Here is a 20,630-nt window from a genome sequence, read left to right on the forward strand (position 1 = left end):
CCTAAGAGGAAAATAACAAACTCTTGCATCACAATTCGCAAACTTTAAATATCATACAAACACACATACATCATCAAACATTGTTAAGGCAGTTTTATCATTAGGTTGCAGGAATGCGGGTCCCTTAGAAATATAATACATCGTGCTCCAATACCCAACCCACCCTCTCTCTCTCTCTCTCTCTCTCTCTCTCTCTCTCTCTTAGAAAAACTGTGATTACCTATCATGCATCTGTCAAGTGAAGTCACACTGCCACATGTGAAATGACTTGCACATGTGGGTATGAAAACACATGTGGGACAGTCACGCACCCACACACACACACACACACATGGGAGAAGAAAAAAATCTCCAAGTCATATTTATACTTAACACTAAATTTGCAGTGATAACTCAAACCAGTGCTAATGTTGCAATATAAATACTGTATAAAATGGACCTGGTCTTATCTGGTGGTGTTTAGGGAGTCTTCCGTGGTCACATGAATGTGTGAATATGAGCTTATGAATTGGTGAAGCAATGAAAATACTGATTTTGGGGAGAGGTACAGAGGAAGACTTAGTGAGGAGAAATAGATCCAGGAGAACCAATGAGGGGGAAAAGATGTATGAATGTGATATTTGGCAAAACATTAATTTTGTATTGTTAAATGCTTTGTTCTTTCACCAAGACTACTTTCAAAGGCTACAAAGATAATTAGGTTTTTCAATGGTGTTTCCCCAACTAGTGATGAAGATCTCGTTAAATTATCATTAGAATCATGAAAACATCCTGAAAAACTATAACTTCCATCACAGCCTGTTAAGAGTGTGAAATCTTTGTTAAACCATTATAAAAATCATGAAAACACCCTTGAAAACCTTAGTAACTTCCAGTAGAGCCTGTCAAAAGTAGTCGAGAGGAGGCATTGAGAAGAGATTATATACCTTACTTTAGCCTCCCTCCCCCCTCCTTTATTCCTCTCAAACTTGATAAAGCTGGGCTGGCATAAGTCTCTGGAGCTTAACACTGTCCCAAGCCCAGGCCTCACGCACCCTCACACCTGCTCCCTTGTGTGTGTCTGAGTCCTGGAAAGAAAGAAAGGAGAGAACTGGTCACTGAGAATATCAACTTATTGATTTTGTTTCTTAAGTAGTAGTAAGTGGCCAAAGGCAACAAAAAGGGTGAAAAAAAAAAAAAAGGTCCAAAAGGTGCCAGTCCCCAAGAGAAACGTCAAAAGGATTATCCAAAATTAGAGGATAAGTTATACTGTAAAATTTACTGTGATAATTAAGTGTGTGCAATATTTTCAGGTGTGGTAAAACACACAATACATAATTTAAAGAGGAAAGTAGTGGTTAGTTGGTAATCATTAGTTTTTCAAGGTTTTTAAATTGAGTATAAGTACTACCTCCTGCAGCCTCCATTAACCCTTACTGGCTACTTATCTACTCCAGATCATCCAATAAATGCAACCATCATTTCTCTATTTGCTACAAGTATTTTTGATATTTTATACTCAATCACGTGTATTTTTTATCTTTTTATAAGTCTAAGATCACATTTTCATTTCCTTTTTACATATCTTTTTTTTACTAATTCTTGCTTGATTTTACATTTCCTTGTGTGTGTGTGTGTGTGTGTGTGTTATATCATCCTTTAGTTCACATCTTCATCCTTCAGCATAATCATGAAGGCCAGAAATTACACTAAACAGGTAGTCTTTTTAACCTAGCATTGCAGACAGAGATTGGGCAAGTTTGTAGTGTTTCTCACCTGTTTGGATGCAATGACGTGCGTTGCCTGGTCAGCGCGGTAGTCAGGCAGCACCTCTCCTCCATACCTGTCACTTTTGTTAAGGAAGCTCACTGGATATAAGACTCAGTGTCATTTAAACCCCATAAATTGAAAGATGGAAGGCAGCGGTATTAATTATGTCTATCTTTTAATCTTATTACTATTTTTTAATGTATTTTTGAGATATGGGGTATGTCTGCCTATTTTTCAGTCAAATTATAACTTTTACTAAGGTTGTTGGCCATTGGACACTCCTCACTCATCATCAAACTCAGGTAAAGTGGAAGAAAGCAAGCACACACATTATTCTCACTGGATACAAGACACCCCTCACTGATCACCATACCCAGCAAAGTGCCAGAGGACGTGGATATATACTAAGCTCACTGGATACACCCATCACTGACAATCAAACCCAGCAAAATGACAGAGCAAGAGTACTAATCCTTTCTCTGCTACACAAAACAGCCCTAACTCCTTTACATCTTTTAAATGTTTTATTCCTTCTAGTCTCGTTAAACACAAAACAGTCTATTTCTTGCGTCCAACCCAACATCTTTTACAGTGTCCTGGATGCTAGCAAGAGATAACCACAGCAGTGAAAGTACAATGACAAAGCAAGAGTATTATTTGCTAGCCACTTCAGGAATGTGATTGAGAGATGGTGGTGGTTGCGGTGTATTTGAGTGTGTTATGTAACATGTGTCATGCGCTGCTTTCATAACACAGGTACAAAGAGTGATGGCTTTGTGTAATGTATGTTTGCTGAATAATGCGAGCCTTGAACTACGCGATAAGGGGCTGCGAAGGTCAATGAGAGAGAGAGAGAGAGAGAGAGAGAGAGAGAGAGAGAGAGAGAGAGAGAGAGAGAGAGAGAGAGAGAGACTTAAACTACTTATATGAATTATAATGACTTTATTAATTTTATTTTATTATTTTCTTAGTAGCTGAGGCATGCAAACGTTACACACACAAACACACACATACACACTGATAAGCATTCAAGGAAACAAAATATCATGGTTCACTCCTACACAGCATCTCTTTTCCATGGCTATACAGGCTGACATAATAAATGCTATAGACAATTCTTCATGACACACACACACATACACACACACACACACGGCCGGGATGGTGAGGGAGAAAGCGTGCAATGTGGCAATGTGGGATGGGGCAGGCGGGTATTAGGAGGGCATCTGCGGGTCCGGGGCGTTGAGGGCAATGCCGTAGCGGCGCAGGGCGGCCAGGATGGCGAGATAAACGGCGGGGTTCTCCACGGTGGGCCCTACTTTGATGTGTTTCTCGCAGGCCAGGTCCTTGATGCTCTTTCTGGCCGTCTTGCCCGAGCGTGTCCTGGGCAAGCCAGGTACGGGCACGGCCAGCCTGAAGGCCGCCACGGGCCCAACCTGTTCACGCACCGTCTGCACCACTTCCCTCCCTACCTCATCTGCCTCCTCCTCCCCTATCTCGCCGTCCACCACAAACAGGCCCAGCGGCACTTCACCCTTGAGCTGGTCCGGCAGGCCCACCACGGCGGCGCTCACCACGCGAGGATGCACCAGCATGGCCTCCTCCAGGGCCAGCGTGCTCAGGCGGTGACCCGCCACGTTTATCACATCATCGTCCCTCGCTCGCACGCCCACGTACCCCTGGGCATCCACCACACCGGCGTCCATAGTGTCGTAGTAACCCGGGAACTTGGTAAAGTAGGTGTCTGTGAAGCGGTCCGGGGCACGGTACAGGGTACTCATAAAGCCCGGCGGCAGCGGTAGGCGGCACGCCAGGCGGCCCAGCTCACCCACCCCCGCCTCGCTACCATCCTCGCGCAGCACCCGCACGTCGAACCCCATGAATGCCTTGCCTGAAGCGCCGCGCGGGGGCCGCTGCGTCATGCCTAGCCCCACACAGTGCGCCGTGATGGCAAACCCGGTCTCCGTCTGCCACCAGTTGTCCAGCACGGGCGTGCCGAAGGCGCCCTCAGCCCACACCCTCGTCTCGTGATCCAACGGCTCCCCGGCCACAAAGAGGCTGCGCAGGCTGGAGATGTCGTGGGCGCGGGAGTAGACGCCGTCAGGGTCCTTTTGCAGGATAGAGCGCAGGGCGGTGGGCGCCGTGAACATGCCAGACACGCCGTGCTGCGCCACCACGCGGAAGAACTGGCCGGGGTCCGGCGTGCCCACAGGCTTGCCCTCGTACACCACGGTGGTAACGCCCGCCAGCAGGGGCGCGTAGCAGATGTACGAGTGCCCCACGATCCAGCCCAGATCAGAGGCTGCCCACCACACCTCACCCGTGTTTATGCCATAGATGGCCTGCATGGTCCACGTCAGCACGGCCGCGTGCCCGCCCGTGGGCCGCACCACGCCCTTGGGCTGGCCCGTGGTGCCCGAGGTGTACAGTATGTAGCAGGGGTGGTCTGAGGGCACGGGTACAGCATCGTGCGGGGAAGAGGTGGCCACCAGCTCCTGCCAATCGTGGTCGCGGCCCGGCGTGAGCGTGGCCTGCGGGAGTCCCTCGCGTTGCAGCAGTACGCAGTGTTGAGGCTTGTGTGTGGCCAGCTCGATGGCCTGGTCCAGGATGGGCTTGTACTCGACGTGCCTGGAGGGCTCCACGCCGCACGAGGCAGCCAGCACCACGCGGGGCTGCAGATGTGAGATGCGGGTGGCCAGCTCGGGAGCGGCGAACCCCCCGAACACGAGGGAGTGGGCAGCCCCGAGGCGCGTAACGGCCAGCATGGCCACCACGGCCTCGGCCACCATGGGCATGTATATGAGCACCGTGTCGCCGCGCGTCACGCCCAGGCGAGCTAGGCCCCCCGCCAGGCGCGCCGTAGCCTCCTGCAGCTGAGAGAAGGTGAGAGAGGAAAGGCTGCCCGTGATGGGGGAGTCGTGGATCACCGCCAGTTGGTCGCCGCGCCCCGCCGCCACGTGCCGGTCCACGGCGTTATGGCACGTGTTGAGCAGGCCGCCGGTGTACCACTGCGTGAAGGGCTGCCGCGAGTCATCCAGGACACGCTCGTAAGGCTTGTGCCACTCTACCACCCGGCCCACCTCGTCCCAGAACTGTTCAGGCTCAGCCAGGGAGCGGCGGTGCAAATCATCGTAGCTTCCAGCAGGACCCGCGGGTACACTGTACCGTCTGCCACACAACCCCACGCCCCCTGCACGCAGCCCTGCCCCAAACACTCGACGCGTCAGCCACTTCGTCAGGTGTAGGGCAGCCATGGTAACGCTGGCGCCAGTGAGCTGTATAGTGGATCGGGCTGACTGTCGACTGTTCGGTGATACGGTCACTTGCTGCCAGCTAGTTGTCAAGCCGCGGTCCGGCAACGTCTGGCCACAGAAATACCGTACGGGTCCTGACAGTCCTGGCGTAGCGCCTGTTTCGGATAACACGCTCTCAGTGTCACCCGTACCTGAGCTACGTCTGTTCTCGCACCGCGCAGCCCATACACGTCAGCGAGGCGTGGAGGAGGATTAGAGGCGAGGAGCACGTCTGGCAGCGGAGCGCCTGGATGGCCTTGGCACCACAACTAAACAACAGTACTACGATCATCATCGAGTTAGTGATAACATGTTAAAGCGGCTGTCATGGGCACCTGCCGTCGCCAGCACCTCCCTGATGCGAGTACACCACACAAACAGTACACCTACTGCACCACCTACACCTCGTCACACTCCAGTTAATCTGTTACGCTGTTCTCCCTCAAGGACGCTTGCTGCGGCCTCTGGCATTCAATGCACCACACAAACACAAACACACACACACACACACAACTGACTAGAAGTGGCGATAGTAACAAGATGTGTACATGGAGTAAAAGGAAAAAAAAAAAAAAAAAACGGCAAATGTAGATGTAAAGAAAGGAAAGTGCAGCTCAGGCCCTGCGTAATATTTTTTTTTCTTTTTTATAGTCTATGTAGACAAATGCAGAGCGGATTACATAAAAAGGATACGCCATGATGTAGCGCCTGAGGAGTGCCCGCTCCTTGATGTCATCGGGTAGGACCACCAAGACCCCCGCGAGAAAGTCAGGCAGAGGCTGGGGAAGGAATGAGGTCACCACAGACAGAAGTTGTGAGAGTGGGCGTGAGGAGTACACACAAACCACACACAGTTACGCTTACATCATGTACCGCATAACTCTCTCTCTCTCTCAACTACTACTACGTACTACCACTATACACAAAACACGGCAACACTTACATTACACGTCGGGGCTTTGAGGGGAGTGTTCATTCCCTTTGTACTGGTGGAGGAGGAGGGGGATGGGTTCTGGAACAGCGTCCTCTGCACTGCATTACTTTGGCTTACCTGAGGGGGAGAGAAGTACTGGGAGCGTAGAATGGCAGCAAATAATGTTAAGAAAATAAGGGAAACTGCAAGAAGCTAACAGGCCTACACGTGGAAAAAAATTTACAGTATTGCTATGAAATTAGATATTTCCGCCTTCCCATGACGAGGATTGTTTTAAAACAGTATTTAGGCACCTCAGAAAATAAATACATTGACTAAATGCTTTGATTCTTCTGTATATTTTTGTTTTTAAGAATATACGCCAAGAAGTAATATGACAAAATAGATAATAACGTTTACTCTATAACATTAATATAAAAACCTTATTACCTTTTTTTTTTATCTTACCTTCTTTTTATTATCATGTGTGCTGCCTCTATCATCGCCTTCCTCTCTCTTCCTCTTCTTCCCTGAGTCTTCTTTCCTCTCTGTCTTGTTTTTCCTCACCTTCTTGTCTTCCTCGTTCTGGAATAAACATAATCGACCCATAGATTATTGTACTGCTGTCCCCCCCCCCCCTCTCTCTCTCTCTCTCTCTCTCCCCCAGTAAGTAACAAACAGTAACAATAACAAAATTAGCATAACAAAATCAAGAAAAAAAAACACCAAAACATCAAACAAAACATTACAGCAACAGTATGAACTAAAGAAACAAAAAACAAAAACAAAAAATGAAAATAGAAAAAGAAAATGAAAAAGACAAGTGTTACCGCCATCAGTGAAGCTGGCGGTTATGGAAGTGTTGCGGAAGTAATGATGGAAGAACAAACAAATGTATGCTACATAACATGTTCTGTATTATGTGTTCTGCATTATGAGACTTGGTGTGAACTAGTGTAATAAGTTAGTAGTATCTTAAGCTCCGGTGTTAAAGGTTAAGTAAATGGGAGAGAGCATAGAGATTAAGGCAACTAAGTTCATTAGAGTAGTTAATTGTAGTAGTGAAGTTGTGTGAGAAGGACTAGCTGTGGAGAGCTTAGCTGTAGAGAGGTAGTGAGGTGCGAAGGGTAGATAAGACACAGAGGGATCTCCATAGAGTAATGAGTCACCCAGAAACTATTGCTGATCTAAGGGTAAGACAGGCAGGCGTGAGGCGCTGAGGACCAGCAGGAACGAAGCCCGGAGGGACAGATTCCTTTGTACCGCCACCGAGTGAGGGTGTGAATACTCCAGGAAAGAATGGACCTCTACAGTAGAGACAAAGGTGTTGCTTGGTGACAGGCCTCCTTAAGACCCCAAACACGTGAGTTCCCCATCTGTATTACGAGGGGTTGATTGTCCTAATGAGCATAATGCATAAAATTAGTGATACGTTATGTTGATACAGTATGTAACAGTTAGTAGTGCCACGCATGTCTTATGTTTATTATGTATGTCTTCAGGTTTGACCGAATGCAATAAATGTTTCACATCACCGTGTGGGGCTAAAATACTTCAGCTGCCTCCGGGCAGCTACAACAAGAATAGAAAAATGAAAAAAAAAAATAGAAAAAATGAGAAAAACTATAGAAAAACAAAAAGGAAAGAAAAGAAAACAAGAAAAAAAGAAATCGCCATCACTGACTTACCTTCTTTGCAGGGGATGGTGAGGCTGAAGATGATGGTGAAGGTGTTTTGGACACAGCGCTTCCCACACCCACCCCAGAGTCCTCGTCATCGCCCCCAGTGAGGCCGTCCAGGTTGAGACACTCCTTGGAAGCTTGGTACAGGTCCTACAGAGGATGGCAGGACAAGAGAAGGATTTTACTAACTACTCTTCCTGTTTATCTTTTTCCCTCTGTTCTTAATTGTGTGTGTATTTTATATGTGTAGTTGTTTAGTATATACATTCAAGTGTTGTATACTTTTTTATGAGTGTATATATTGAAACTATAGTCTATAAACTATCTAACTAACTGTGTGTGTGTGTGTGTGTGTGTGTGTGTGTGTGTGTGTGTGTGTGTGTGTGTGTGTGTGTGTGTGTGTGTGTGTGTGTGTGTGTGTGTGTGTGTGTGTGCATTTTACTAACCAAACCTTCTTATGAAATTATGTAGAACAAACAACTTTTACAAGTACATAACACACACACACACACACACACACACACACACACACACACACACACACACACATCCTACCTTGAGCTGGGACAGGCTGGTGGCACTTTCCCAGTCCTTGTCATCTCTCTCCCTCGTCACCCTGGGGAAGCGGATGGATATACCATCAGCCGTGTGGATCTGGTGCTTGGTGAACTCTGCCCCAGTGATCTCCCACACAGGTGACCTCTGGCAGATAGATAAAACAGGTCACATGGGTCAGAACAAGCATGGGTGGCAAGGATGACTCACAAGATGAATGAATGAATGATGGGTTGCAGGGTTCCAAGGAAAGAAGGTGTGAGGAATGGATGGATTAGATAGGGAGGAAAGAAGGTGAGAGAGGAGAGGTGAGAGAAGGAGCAAAGGTGCTGTGAGGGGTTAATGGATAAGAAAGGAGGAAGAAAGGAGGTGAAAGGAAGAAGTGAGAGGAGGAGGAGAAAAGGAGGTGAGAGGAGGAGAAAAGGATGGGAGAGGAAGAGGAGGAAAAGGAGATGAATGAATGAATAAATGAAGGGTCTCAAAGTTCAGAACTCACTTCAAGACTCAGAAAATGAACAAATGAACAAGATGTAAAGAGCCACAATAGACAAAACTCAACAAACCACTTAAAATCTTACAAAACGACTGAAAAGAATAGAGAGAACAGAAGAGCCACCAAACACAAAAATAAAAATAAAAAAAAAGTACAACACAGAACAAAGAAAACAGGAAAGCTATCAGACAGTCACCTTGGGGTCGGCTGCCACAAAGTCTGGAACCAGGCCTCTGTTCACCTTGAGCCACTGTGGGACTCTGGCGAGGTCCTGGCTTATCTTCACCATGTCCAGCTCCTTCTGCAGCCTCTCCAGTGCTGAGTCGTCATGTCCTGTGTGGACCTGTGGGAGTGGATGGGAGGGTCTGAGTGGATTGTGGGAAGGTGGGTGGTGTATTAATGGATGTGTATGGACTGGGAGAGGATTAGAGGCATGTGTAATAGTTAGAGGAGGATTAGAGACATGTTTGTGGATATGTGTGGATTGTAGGAGTGGTTAGAAATGTGTTTGTGGATGTGTGGATTGTTGAAGGATAAGAGAAGGATTAGTGATGGATTATAAGAGAGAAGTGCAAAGTTTACTGAATAACTTATGCTTCTTCAAGTTGTGATCTACAAAATGAAAGGATCCACTGTGAAATCAATAAACTGAATCAACTTAAACTTTGCCAAACTTGACTTAACCAGTCCCTCAGATGAAAACGCTAACGTTAACTCAATAAAAGAATATAGAATGAAAAGGGAATGGAGAGAACCAATTGACTAGACGAACATGACTTCAGTATTACCCAGAAAATAAGGGGAAGAAAGGAGAAAGGCAGGAATGAAGGAAGAAACAAGCTGAGGGAATTGAGAGAACGAAGTGATGAAGCAAATGAATGAATGAATGAATGACTTACCTTTGTGACTGTACACCATTTGTTGATGCGATGGTCATAACACCCCATTAGGAAGACCGACATCATGCCACCTGCAACACAAGATGATACCCATGAACAGTGTATCATTAAAAGGGGATCTGAAAAGCCTCTATTGGCAGTCTCAAGGAAGGTTGCCCTGAAGTGAGATTCAAATCACAACAGTATATCATTAAAAGTGTATCTGAAAAGCATTCTATATAAATAAATAAACAAGAAAAAAGCACATTAAACAAAACCCAAAACAAAAAAAAATTTGTAAAACAAGAAAAAAAAAAAAAGAGCATTGAATAACGACAAAAGCAAACACAAGAGAAAAAAGAATCAAAACAAGTGATGACTGACAGTGGCAGTGACAGTGACCAGTCAGAGTATCACCACACACTCACCCTTCTTTCCTGTGCCATACCAAGCCCCCAGCACCACCAGGTCAGCAGTGTCAGCCATGGCCCCATCATTGAGGTAGTCCTTCTTCACCTTGAGCCAGTGACGCTTCCCTGGCTCATAAATACTCTGCAGGGGAAGGTCCATGGTTTAGGATTTAGGGTTCAGGGTGGTGAGAGTTACTGCTATAGAGGAAGAGGAGGAGGAAGAGGGACAGATGGACAAGGGATGATGAGGAGAGGTGAGAAAGGGGAGGAGAGGAGGTGTAGAAAGGAGAGGTGAGAACTGGCTGGAAATGAAGTCAAAGGAGGAGAGGATGTGAGAATGGGGAAGAAAGGAGGTGAAAGGAAGAGAGATGTAATGCAAATGTATAGGAGACTGGATAACATATAGGTGCATAATAATAATAATCTAACTTTACCTAGCCTTACCTAACTTAACAAAAATTTAAGAGACAAGGAGAAAAATTGAAAAAACAAAAAACAAAAAAAAACATGAACAATAATCTAAATTTATCTAACTTATCCTAACATGACCTAATCCAACCAAACCAAATCTAACCTCACCTTAATTGATCTAATAGTCTTTTATCTAGCTTAACTTAATCTAACCTCACCTAACCTATGCAAACCAAACCAAACCAAACCCAATGCAATCCAATCCAATCCAACCCAACCCAACCCAAACCAAACTAAACCCAAACCAACCCAAACCAAACCAATATCTAACCTAACCTCACCTGTATATCCTTGAGCACAAGTCCCTCCAGCCCCTGCTTGAGGACTCTGGCAATCATGTCTCTTAGGTCCTCAGGTCTCTTTATCTTGACCATCTCTGAGAACATGACTCTATTCTCAACCTCTTTCATTGTCTTCTCCAGCACACCACGCCTTTCAACAATGGGCCTGGGGAAGGAAAGGGGGAAGTGAGAGGGTTGGATAGGTGACAGGGAGGAGAAAAGAGGTGTGAGGGATGGATGGACAGGAAAGGGAGAGGAGATGAGAGGAACAGATAGATGAGGGAGGGGAGGGAAAGGAGGTCAGGAATAGATGGATAAGAGAGGATGAGAAGAGGTGAGAGGAATAGATGAGTGAAAGAGGGAAAGGAGATGAAAGAAGGAGGACGAGGAGGAAAGGAGTTGAAGAGAGGGAAGGAAAGGAGGTGGAGGGGGAGGAAAGGAGATGAGGGGGAGGAAAGCAGGTGAAAGGAGGAGGAAAGGAGGTAAGAGGAATAAATAGATAAAACAGGGAGTAGCAAAAAGCTTAGGTGTGTGATTCTGTATTATTCTATTTTTACTATATAAACATTACCAGTTTTTATGTGAAAGAAGCAAGCTAAGAGAGAGAGAGAGAGAGAGAGAGAGAGAGAGAGAGAGAGAGAGAGAGAGAGAGAGAGAGAGAGAGAGAGAGAGAGAGAGAGAGAGAGAGAGAGAGAGAGAGAGAGAGAGAGAGACATACTTGTTCATAAGATCTTCACCATTGTAGTGTAGGCAGTCAAATACAAACAGACAAGGACAGGCATCTTGGAACGCTGCTTTCTGTGGGCAAAACAGGGAGAATTAGGACATGCTCTCTTTCTCTCTTATTTTTTGTAATTCTCTATCTCTACATATCTTTTACCTCAAATGTCTATCTTTACATTCTTCCTTTTCCTTCCCTTTTTCCTTCTTTTCCCTCTCATTTTCACCCTCATCTCTCTTTTTCCCTCTTTGTCTCTCTTTATTCATTCATTCTTATACTTCCTCTTTTTCTCCTCTCATCTCTCTCTCTCTCTCTCTCACCTTGTGTATGCCCAGTGTGCCAAAAGGGAGTGGGTTGCCAGTCTTGGTGCAGATCATGAGCACCTCAGCATCCAGAATCAGGTTGCTGGCGCCGGGAAACGCTTGGGGGATGTACTCCTTGAAGTGGTCCACCTAGGGATAAACAGTGGTGGTGAGGGTGTATGTGTGTGTGTAGGCAGTGCTGGTGAAGGGAATACTAGGGAAGCCGAGGAAATAAAAAGTGCATTATAAAGAGTGTGGTAGAAAAGAGTTTCGAATAAAAGGAGATAAATAATTAGAAGTGAATCTCTAAAACACACACACACACACACACACACACACACACACAATGTATTTCACTTTCAACAACTAAAGTACAGAAATGGATCTTAATAATGGGTACAGACTTCCTCATCACACACACACACACACACCTTATGGGGCATGACAGGCTTGAGGGAGCGGGAGAAGTACTTGAAGTTGGTGCCCTGCTTGTGTAGTTGCACCCTCTCCCCATCGTACTTCACCTCGGCATACATCACCCCACTCGGGCACTTCTTGAATGCATACTCCACCGACTTGCACGCCTCTGCCTGCATGCCAGGGAGAGGGAGTGGGTACTGATGCTACACTGCACACATACATATAGATATACAAGTACAATACAAAACTACAGATGCTGCCTAACTTATGAACATCCAGAGACACAAACAAGAGGCCTAGCTAAGGAGAAAACTCGTCACATAGTTAAGATCAAGAGGTGTCATGCTGTTTGCACTCCACTGCACCACTGTGTCACGCCTAATGCAAGGACAAAACACACACTCACATGTTGCTAGGCTGTGTCCAGCACTGATAAGCATTTTTCACTGTTTTCAATATGAGTTTTGTAATCGTTTGGAAGAAAGCAAGCATGAAACTCAAGAGGATACTTTACACTCAAAATACTTTACATAACGACTTACAAATGACAGTCTGGACTCTAAGTTGGGAGGGGCATTTGTAAGCAGTACACAAATAAGTGCAAAATAGTTATCACACTCACACACAAACTCACACACTCACCAGCATGGGCAGCACAGGGGTGAGGAGTTCAGCCGACATCTTAAGTGATTCCGTGTTGCCTGATATTATCTTGTCCAGCACAGAATCAATGTTACGTGTTGTCTGGAAGGCTTCGTAGGCATCACTGTGCACGCCATCCAGTCTGTGTGTGTGTGTGAGGGAAGGAGGTGTTACAAGTGTGCATAAAGACATAAGGATATGTAATTCTTGCTGTATACTTTCATTCCGATCTAGCAATACATCTGTCAGTTAGTCAGTCAGTCAGTCAGTCAGTCAGTCAGTCAGCTATTAATCACTCTGTCAACAAATCAATCACTCAAATTTTTCATCAATCCATCCATCTCTCTTACATGTGTTTGGCTCCAGCATTGATCCTCAGGTCCCCTTTGATAAGCCTCACCACCATCTTCAGGTCATTCGCAGTCGACCTGGAACAAAAAGGGAAAACAAACTCTTTACTTTTCTTTTGAGAGAGAGAGAGAGAGAGAGAGAGAGAGAGAGAGAGAGAGAGAGAGAGAGAGAGAGAGAGAGAGAGAGAGAGAGAGAGAGAGAGAGAGAGAGAGAGAGAGAGAGAGAGAGAACCAGGAACAAATGCACAGGAAAGAAGGAGGAGAAAGAAAATGAAGTAGCAGTGGTAATAACTAGAGAAAGAAGTGGAAGAGAGAGAGGAGAAGAAAGATTATAGCAGTAATAAGTAGTGGTAAGAAGTAAAGGAAGAGGAGGGAGAAGAGGAAAAAGGAGGATAGTAACAATGGTAATAAGAAAAGGAGAAAAAAGACACCAGCTTAAGTAACACCTATCACTTACTTCTTTGCAATGGCCCTCAGTGTAATGGTCTGGTCCTCTTCCCTGGTCTTGCCACTCAGTTCCTGCAGTGCCTCGTCCACATCCTGCAGGGACAGGTTACTCTTCTTCACTGGGGGGAGCTGCCGTGACTCCTCAAAGAACTTGCACACTGTCTCGGCCACGTCACCCTGCTCAAGGTCCTCCATCATCTCCTCCAGGTTGGTGTTGAAGATCTGAGGAGTGGTGTGGTGGTGACTGATGTATGTGTGTGTAACAATAATCTTTATATATGCATATCAGGTAATTGCAAACACAGTGGTGGCTCAGAAAAGGCACTGCGCTCATATCCCCTACTGTTCACACTTCAGGTGCCGAATTTGTTCAAGATATTCATAATGGTGAGTACTGGACTGTGTGTTGTTACTTAATTGTATCTTCAGAGGACTGAATCAAGATCGTAATGTTTTGTTTTTTAAACTTAATTTGTCATATTTATCTTTAGAGCTATGAATGCTCTTTGCACACAAACAACTTAAGTCAATCAATGCATTCTATTGGCCAATTGCTCTGTCAGAAAAAAACTGTATTTCTTCATATTTTTCTTTGCTCTTTTTTGTACAATTTCTTACTGTATCTTAGTGTGTGTGTGTGTGTGTGTGTGTGTGTGTGTGTGTGTGTGTGTGTGCTGACCTGGGAGTACAGCTTGAGGAGTTGCTTGGACTGCAGGTTGTAGACACGCTTCACCACGCCAGGTAACAGCAGCTTCACCCACAGGCGCAGGTCACCCTTGAAGCCGTCTGCCAGAACACAGGCCACTTAACACACACACACACACACACACACACATATGAAGCTCTATTCCTCTAAATTGTATGCTAAAATATCATCAATTCCTCAGCAGACACACACACCTACCTTTCCCACTGCCACGGGAGAGGAAGTCAGACACAAGCTGGGTCTTGCTGAGGTAGCTTGGTTCATCTGCAATGGCGGCACACAGGCGACGGAACTCCCTGAAAGAGTTGTCCTTGTGGTTGCGGTCTGTGGGGGGGTCTGGCCGCACCTCCTTAGCGCCTGTGGGGGGAGATATTGGCTAGGACTGAATTCTGTTTGTGGTTAACAGATAACTTCTTTCCCTCTCTCTATATAGGACTATATTCTGAGGTGTTTTTGTGGTTTAACATAGCTGCTTTGTCTGCCCACACCTCCTCCTTGTGGGTCAGGGAGGAGGGAAAAGAAGGTATAAGGTGAGACTGAATAATATTTGTGGTTAACTTGGTGAGCTTTGTCCAAGTGTGAAGGAAGGTGAGATGCAAACTGTGAGTGTGAAAAGAGTTGAGACTGGAACCTTAGAGCATGAGAAGAAATGAGATGTGAGGTTCCTGAGCATGAAATGAGTTGAGGTGAGTTGAGTTTGAGTTTGTCCAAGTATGATGTCAGTCTAGATGCAAACTTTGAGCAAGAAAGAAGTTGAGATTGGAACTTTAGAGTTTGAGTTTGACCTAGCATGATGTCAGTCTAGATGCAAACTTTGAGCAAGAAATTTAAGATGTACACTTTAGAGCAAAAAAGATGTTGAGACGTTAACTATAAACACCAAGACTCACTGATGGCAGGCTGTGGTGGTGCTGTGTCGGCCTTTTTCTTAGGGGTCTGCTTCTTTGGCGTGGTGGCGGCCTTCTTGTCGAGGACGTCCTGCAGCTCTGCCATGGACAGAAGGAATATTATCTTACTATTCCAGATTGTTTTCATTTATCTATCATACTTGCCTACTGCCAATACACTCAACCTAATTCCTTTCATCCCTTCACTACTTCCTTTCATCACCCTCCTTCCCTTCCTCCTCTATATCAACTAATTTTGCCTCTAAAACTTCAATCTTCTCAGTTACAATCTCTCAAATACACACCAAGGATGACTACCCATTTACCTTCCACCAGCCCCAGTATTTTCTTCCTGTCCTCATCCTCCACATCAGCCCAGTTCTCTAAGTCCTCCTCTGGGTCCTCAATTTTCTTGGTGGTGGCTCGTGCTCGCTTGAAGCTCTCAAACAGGCAGTCAGTGTGGTACCAGAGCTTCATTGTGTCCCCAGAAGAGAAGGGGTTGGCAGCGACCTTCCCCAGACGTAGTGTTCCTGAGAATTGTGTGAGGAAAGAAGTGCAAGATTAAATCAGTCATGTATATTGAACAAGAGGATATTATGAGGATGTGTTTGAAAATAAATGTATTGAGGAAACAGAGAGAACAGTGCATGAATTTTGGGTAATAATAGAAAAGAAAAGGAAAGATGAAAGAAGTGTAAAATTAAAACAGCCATATACAGAAGAACAAGAGGATTTCATTGGGACAAAACTGTTTGAAAATAAACATACTAAGGAAACAGAGAGAACTGCTCATAAATTTTAAGTAATGAGGGGAAAAAAAAAGAGGCATAAATATGGTAATTACTGAGAGATGGAAAGAGACAGAAAGACAGAAAAACTTACCTTTCTCACATTTCTCCTTGCATAATTTACACTTTGCCATGCCCCGCTTGTCATAATCAGCGCAAAATGGATACGTAGCCATGACTGCTGCTGACACCACTGAGGGGCGCCACACACCACAATAAATTACTCCCACACCCCTGAGGTTCCTGGATGCAAGGAGAGGCTGGCTGCAGGAACGGTACTCTCTTAGGGAAGGAGAGAAGCAAGGCCGGGTTATGAGGCACTGTTTAGTGAGGGGAGTAAGAGGTAGCACGGGCTGCAGGCACCTCACAAAGGCTTTCCCTGAGTGCCACGTTAGGAATGGCAGGCGTCCAAGCATCAAGTGGTGAACTGGAAGGAAAATTGTGTTATTAATATGGATAAACTGACCTGTGATTTTTATGCTTTATTTACAATGCAAGAGTTTTATTTTATTTTTATTTATTTATTTTTTTTTATGTAGGAAGGACACTGGCCAAGGGCAACAAAAATTCAATAAAAAAATATGCCCACTGAAATGCCAGTCCCATAAGGGTCAAAGCAGTGGTCAAAAATTGATGAATAAGTGTCTTGAAACCTCCCTCTTGAAGGAATTCAAGTCATTCAAGTCCTAACCAACCTTATCCAGTCTAACCCAAAACTAGATCTACTAACTTAACTCACAAGGACTCAACCTAAAGAAACCCAACCTAATCTAGTCTAACCTAACCTAACCAACCTTACCCAGTCTAACCTAAATCCATATCTACTAACCTAACCCACAAGGACTCAACCTAAAGAAACCCAACCTAATCTAGTCTAACCTAACCTAACCAACCTTACCCAGTCTAACCTAAAACCATATCTACTAACCTAACCCACAAGGACTCAACCTAACGAAACTCAACCTAATCTAGTCTAACCTAACCTAACCTAAACTATATCTACTAACCTAACCCACAAGGACTCAACCTAACGAAACTCAACTTAATACAGTCTAACCTAACCCAATTAAACCTCATCAGATACTATGGAAATAACTAGCATACTAATTTTCCACACAGTCTTTATTTCTTGGCAATATGTGACACATTCAAATCCCGATCTATACAATGAATGGATCCCCAGAGAAATTAATTAACTCAATGAATCCAAACCTAATCTAACTTAACTTTGCCCTCAGGTGAAAGAGCCGGTATCTTTTCAATAAGCCACCTAACCTAACCGTGAATTTGATAATCTAAAATCTAACCTAACCTAACTTTACTTAACCCATCCCATTCTACACCTTAAAAAAAACGTTAGTAAGTAACACATTAGGTAGTTAAATAAGTAACAAAGTAAAAAACACAGTATTTGAGTAATATTGCACCATACTGTACCTCTGTTCCTTCAGGTGTGTAGTGTAGAAGCACCACAGGCACACTTACAGGCCGGTACAGGCACAAGAAGCACAGGGCAGTACGCCTCAGCACTGACAAGCTGCGACAAGCACGCATGATAAGATTACAGAACTTATTGTTACATTATTTTGTAGTGTGATGAAACGTGTGACCATGTCAACCTTCCCGCTGCCAGACGTAAGATTACCATCTAAACCTCTCTCTTCTATGTGATTTTAGTGATATATCTAAAAACTGGGAGATAAATAACACATAAAACGAAATATAGAAATAATTTACATAAAAAGATTTAAAAAAATACATAAAATTATTAAAAACAAAAAATCAGCCGTATCTCGAGATTTTGAGTGTAAACAAACTTGGCACAATCTCTCCTTCCGCTCCCTGGCGTGGCTTGGCTGGCTCTTCCACACACTCCCTGACTCTCCTTCGTTCTCCCTTACTCTCCCCCAGGCGGCGACGCTCAGCTGGCAGTAGTGGAGGTGCAGGCTGATGAAATAAACAAAATAGGTGAGTGTGGGATGAAGGACAAGTTGGTGGTGGTAGTGGTGGTGACGGGATTCAAGTTTTGTTATTGTTGCTGGTACTACTACTACTACTACTACTACTACCCGTTCCCCTCCTAGAACAACTACTACTACTTCTGTTCTTCCTCCTCCTCTTACTACTACTATCACGATCACCACCCCTATTACATTACTTTCACTACCAGCATCCCTACAACAACAACAACAACAACAACAACAACAACTACTACTACTACTACTACTACTACTACTACTACTACTACTACTACTACTACTACTACTACTTGTGCTCTTTTCCTCCTCTTTCTACCATCTTAGTGCTATTGGTGTTTTTCAGAGGTCAGCATGCCAGTGCAGACAGACGGCCCTGAAGACTACAAAGCCAAGTACAAGACACTCAAAAGGAAGCTCAAACTACTGATCTATGTGAGTCTGTTGTAGTGTTGCCACATTAACTGACATAAGAACACAAGGGTTGGTGCAGGAAGCCATCAGGTCTACATGTAGCAGGCCCTGTATGAGATATGTGTACCTATTTCCACCAATCATGCCTATCCATAAATTGGTCTAATCTTTGAAAGTTCCCTAATGACTCAGCATGAACAACCTGGTTACTGAGTCCATTCCATTTATCTACTGCTTTATTTGAGAACTAATTCCTTCCTATCTTTTTAAAATCTAAATAATAATCAGTTTACTACTACTACTACTACTTTTTACTAGGATCCCTTTCTACCAGAGGCCAACTTAGCTAAGAAAGTGAATGATGTGTATATGAGTGCCTGGTGGTTTGCAGCTTCTCTTAATTTCTCATGCTCTTAGTAGACAAGCAAGATCAAATAAACACTAACACAGGAACAAAAGTCTACCCATCACCTAACTTGCCATGGCCTTTTCCTCATCTCCTTCCACACATAGGCCTGATGACTTCTTGCACCAACCCTTACTGTCTTATGATCTTATATAGACAAACAAACCCAAACACTAAGAGTCTAACCATTCCTAACCTGCCGTGGCCTTCCTCTCTTTCCCTTCCACCCACAGGAGAATGAGTGCTTTCAGGAGGAGCTTCGCAAGGCACAGCGCGCCCTCCTGCGGGTGCGGCGAGACAAGTCCTTTCTTCTCGACCGCCTCCTGCAGTACCAGCGCGGCCCAGACTCCTCTTCTGACTCGGAGCAGACGGAGGAGTCAGACGTGGAGGTGGATGCCAAGGGGGACCATAAGAGGTGTGTGGATGAGGCTGGAAGGAGGAGAGAAGAGGCTAGAGGAAGGTAGAAGATGGTGGAGGGGGAAGATAGACAGTATTGGAAGGTAAGAAGATTGGGGAAAGGCAGAAAGTGGAAGAGGGTGGAGGAAGTGGAGAGCATGGGAATGTGAAAAGAAGATTAGGGGAAGATAGAGGAGGGTGGAGACAAGAGGGTAGAGAAAGGTGAAAAGATCGTGGGAAGCTAGAGAAAAGGTGGAAGAGGGTGGAGGACAAGGAGGAGAGAGAATATGGGAAGTGAAAAGAAGGTAAGGAAGAGTTGAGGAAACTAGAATAAGGTGAAAGAGTGTGGAGGAAAATGGAAAATAGTGAAGGATGGTGAAAATGTAGAGGAAGGGGAATATCAAAAATAAGATTAAATAAAGTTTGATATACATGACTAATAACTCTCTCTCTCTCTCTCTCTCTCTCTCTCTCTCTCTCTCTCTCTCTCTCTCTCTCTCTCTCTCTCTCTCTCTCTCTCTCTCTCTCTCTCTCTCTCTCTCTCTCTCTCTCTCTCTCTCTCTCTCTCTCTCTCTCTCTCTCTCTCTCAGCTGCAGGAAGCGTTTAAGTATGGAGGGGGCAACTCCAGGATCTTCCTCCTCACAGACTCCCCCTCCAAACCCCCTCCAAGAAGAAGAAGACTAGCAGTGGAGGAGGAGGAGGAGGTGGAGGTGGAAGTGGAGGTGGAAGTGGAGGTGGAAGTGGAGGGGGAGGTGGAGGAGGGAGTGGAACAGGAACATCAGGAGGAGCAGGAGGAGGAGGAGGAGGAGGTAGCAGTATCGGGAAGACTAATAAGCAGAGTGGAAAGCAGGTAAGAAGAAGATGAGGAGAGGATGAAGGAGTTGAAGAGGGAAGAGGGAAGGAAAGAATGATGATGGTAGAGAGAGAGAGAGAGAGAGAGAGAGAGAGAGAGAGAGAGAGAGAGAGAGAGAGAGAGAGAGAGAGAGAGAGAGAGAGATGTGGGAAGGAAAAGATAGAGAAGAAAAAACAAAGAAAGATATAATAGGAGATAAAGAAAGAATAAGATATAGGAAGAAGAAAAAGAGGTGAATTGCAAATACTAACCCTTTTTAACTAGGAAACATTTAAATCTCACTTTTCACTCTAAATTTAACTTAGGAATATTAAAATCTCACTTTTCACACTAGGAAATATTTAAATCTCTTTTTTCACTCTAAATTTAACTTAGAAATATTAAAATATCACTTTTCATACTCTAGGAAATATTTAAATCTCACTTTTCACTCTAAACTTAACTTAGAAATATTAAAACCTCACATTTCAAACTCTAGATACCTGGCATGGTTGGCGTTGGCAGCAGCAGCAGTAGCAGCAGCAGTACGGCCGCAGTGATACAGGTGGGGCCAGGAGGAAGCATTACCTCAGCCACTGCTAACCCCACCATGCGCAA

General features: G+C 44.9%; 3 protein-coding genes across 3 annotated transcripts in view; 1 reads left to right on the plus strand and 2 right to left on the minus strand.

Moving 5' to 3' along the window:
• Positions 1–28: 28 nt before the first annotated feature.
• Positions 29–17,632, minus strand: LOC135092674 (DNA ligase 3-like). Its single transcript, XM_063991281.1, has 23 exons — positions 17,426–17,632; positions 16,083–16,415; positions 15,527–15,730; positions 15,204–15,299; positions 14,512–14,670; positions 14,287–14,393; positions 13,618–13,829; positions 13,161–13,238; positions 12,811–12,952; positions 12,180–12,338; positions 11,767–11,898; positions 11,444–11,523; positions 10,726–10,891; positions 9,992–10,115; positions 9,585–9,655; positions 8,882–9,028; positions 8,193–8,339; positions 7,644–7,787; positions 6,424–6,540; positions 5,986–6,093; positions 5,736–5,821; positions 1,756–1,822; positions 29–1,067 (listed from the first exon to the last, which is right to left on the minus strand). Exons 2-23 carry the CDS (start codon positions 16,402–16,404, stop codon positions 963–965), a joined length of 2,973 nt encoding a protein of 990 aa, XP_063847351.1. The 5' UTR covers positions 16,405–16,415; positions 17,426–17,632; the 3' UTR covers positions 29–962.
• Positions 2,677–5,638, minus strand: LOC135092675 (acyl-CoA synthetase short-chain family member 3, mitochondrial-like). The gene has a single exon (XM_063991282.1). It carries the CDS (start codon positions 5,001–5,003, stop codon positions 2,964–2,966), a length of 2,040 nt encoding a protein of 679 aa, XP_063847352.1. The 5' UTR covers positions 5,004–5,638; the 3' UTR covers positions 2,677–2,963.
• Positions 17,633–19,867: 2,235 nt separating the features above from the next.
• Positions 19,868–20,630, plus strand: part of LOC135092678 (uncharacterized) — a 2,276-nt gene continuing 1,513 nt past the window's right edge. The window contains exons 1-2 of the mRNA XM_063991291.1: positions 19,868–20,030; positions 20,512–20,630. The exon at positions 20,512–20,630 is cut by the window's right edge and continues 43 nt beyond it. Coding sequence (XP_063847361.1) covers positions 20,521–20,630 — 110 coding nt within the window. The 5' untranslated portion in view covers positions 19,868–20,030; positions 20,512–20,520. The remainder of the gene's footprint in view (positions 20,031–20,511) is intronic.

Source organism: Scylla paramamosain, chromosome 40 (genome assembly GCF_035594125.1).
Source record: "Scylla paramamosain isolate STU-SP2022 chromosome 40, ASM3559412v1, whole genome shotgun sequence".
NCBI lineage: Eukaryota > Metazoa > Arthropoda > Malacostraca > Decapoda > Portunidae > Scylla > Scylla paramamosain.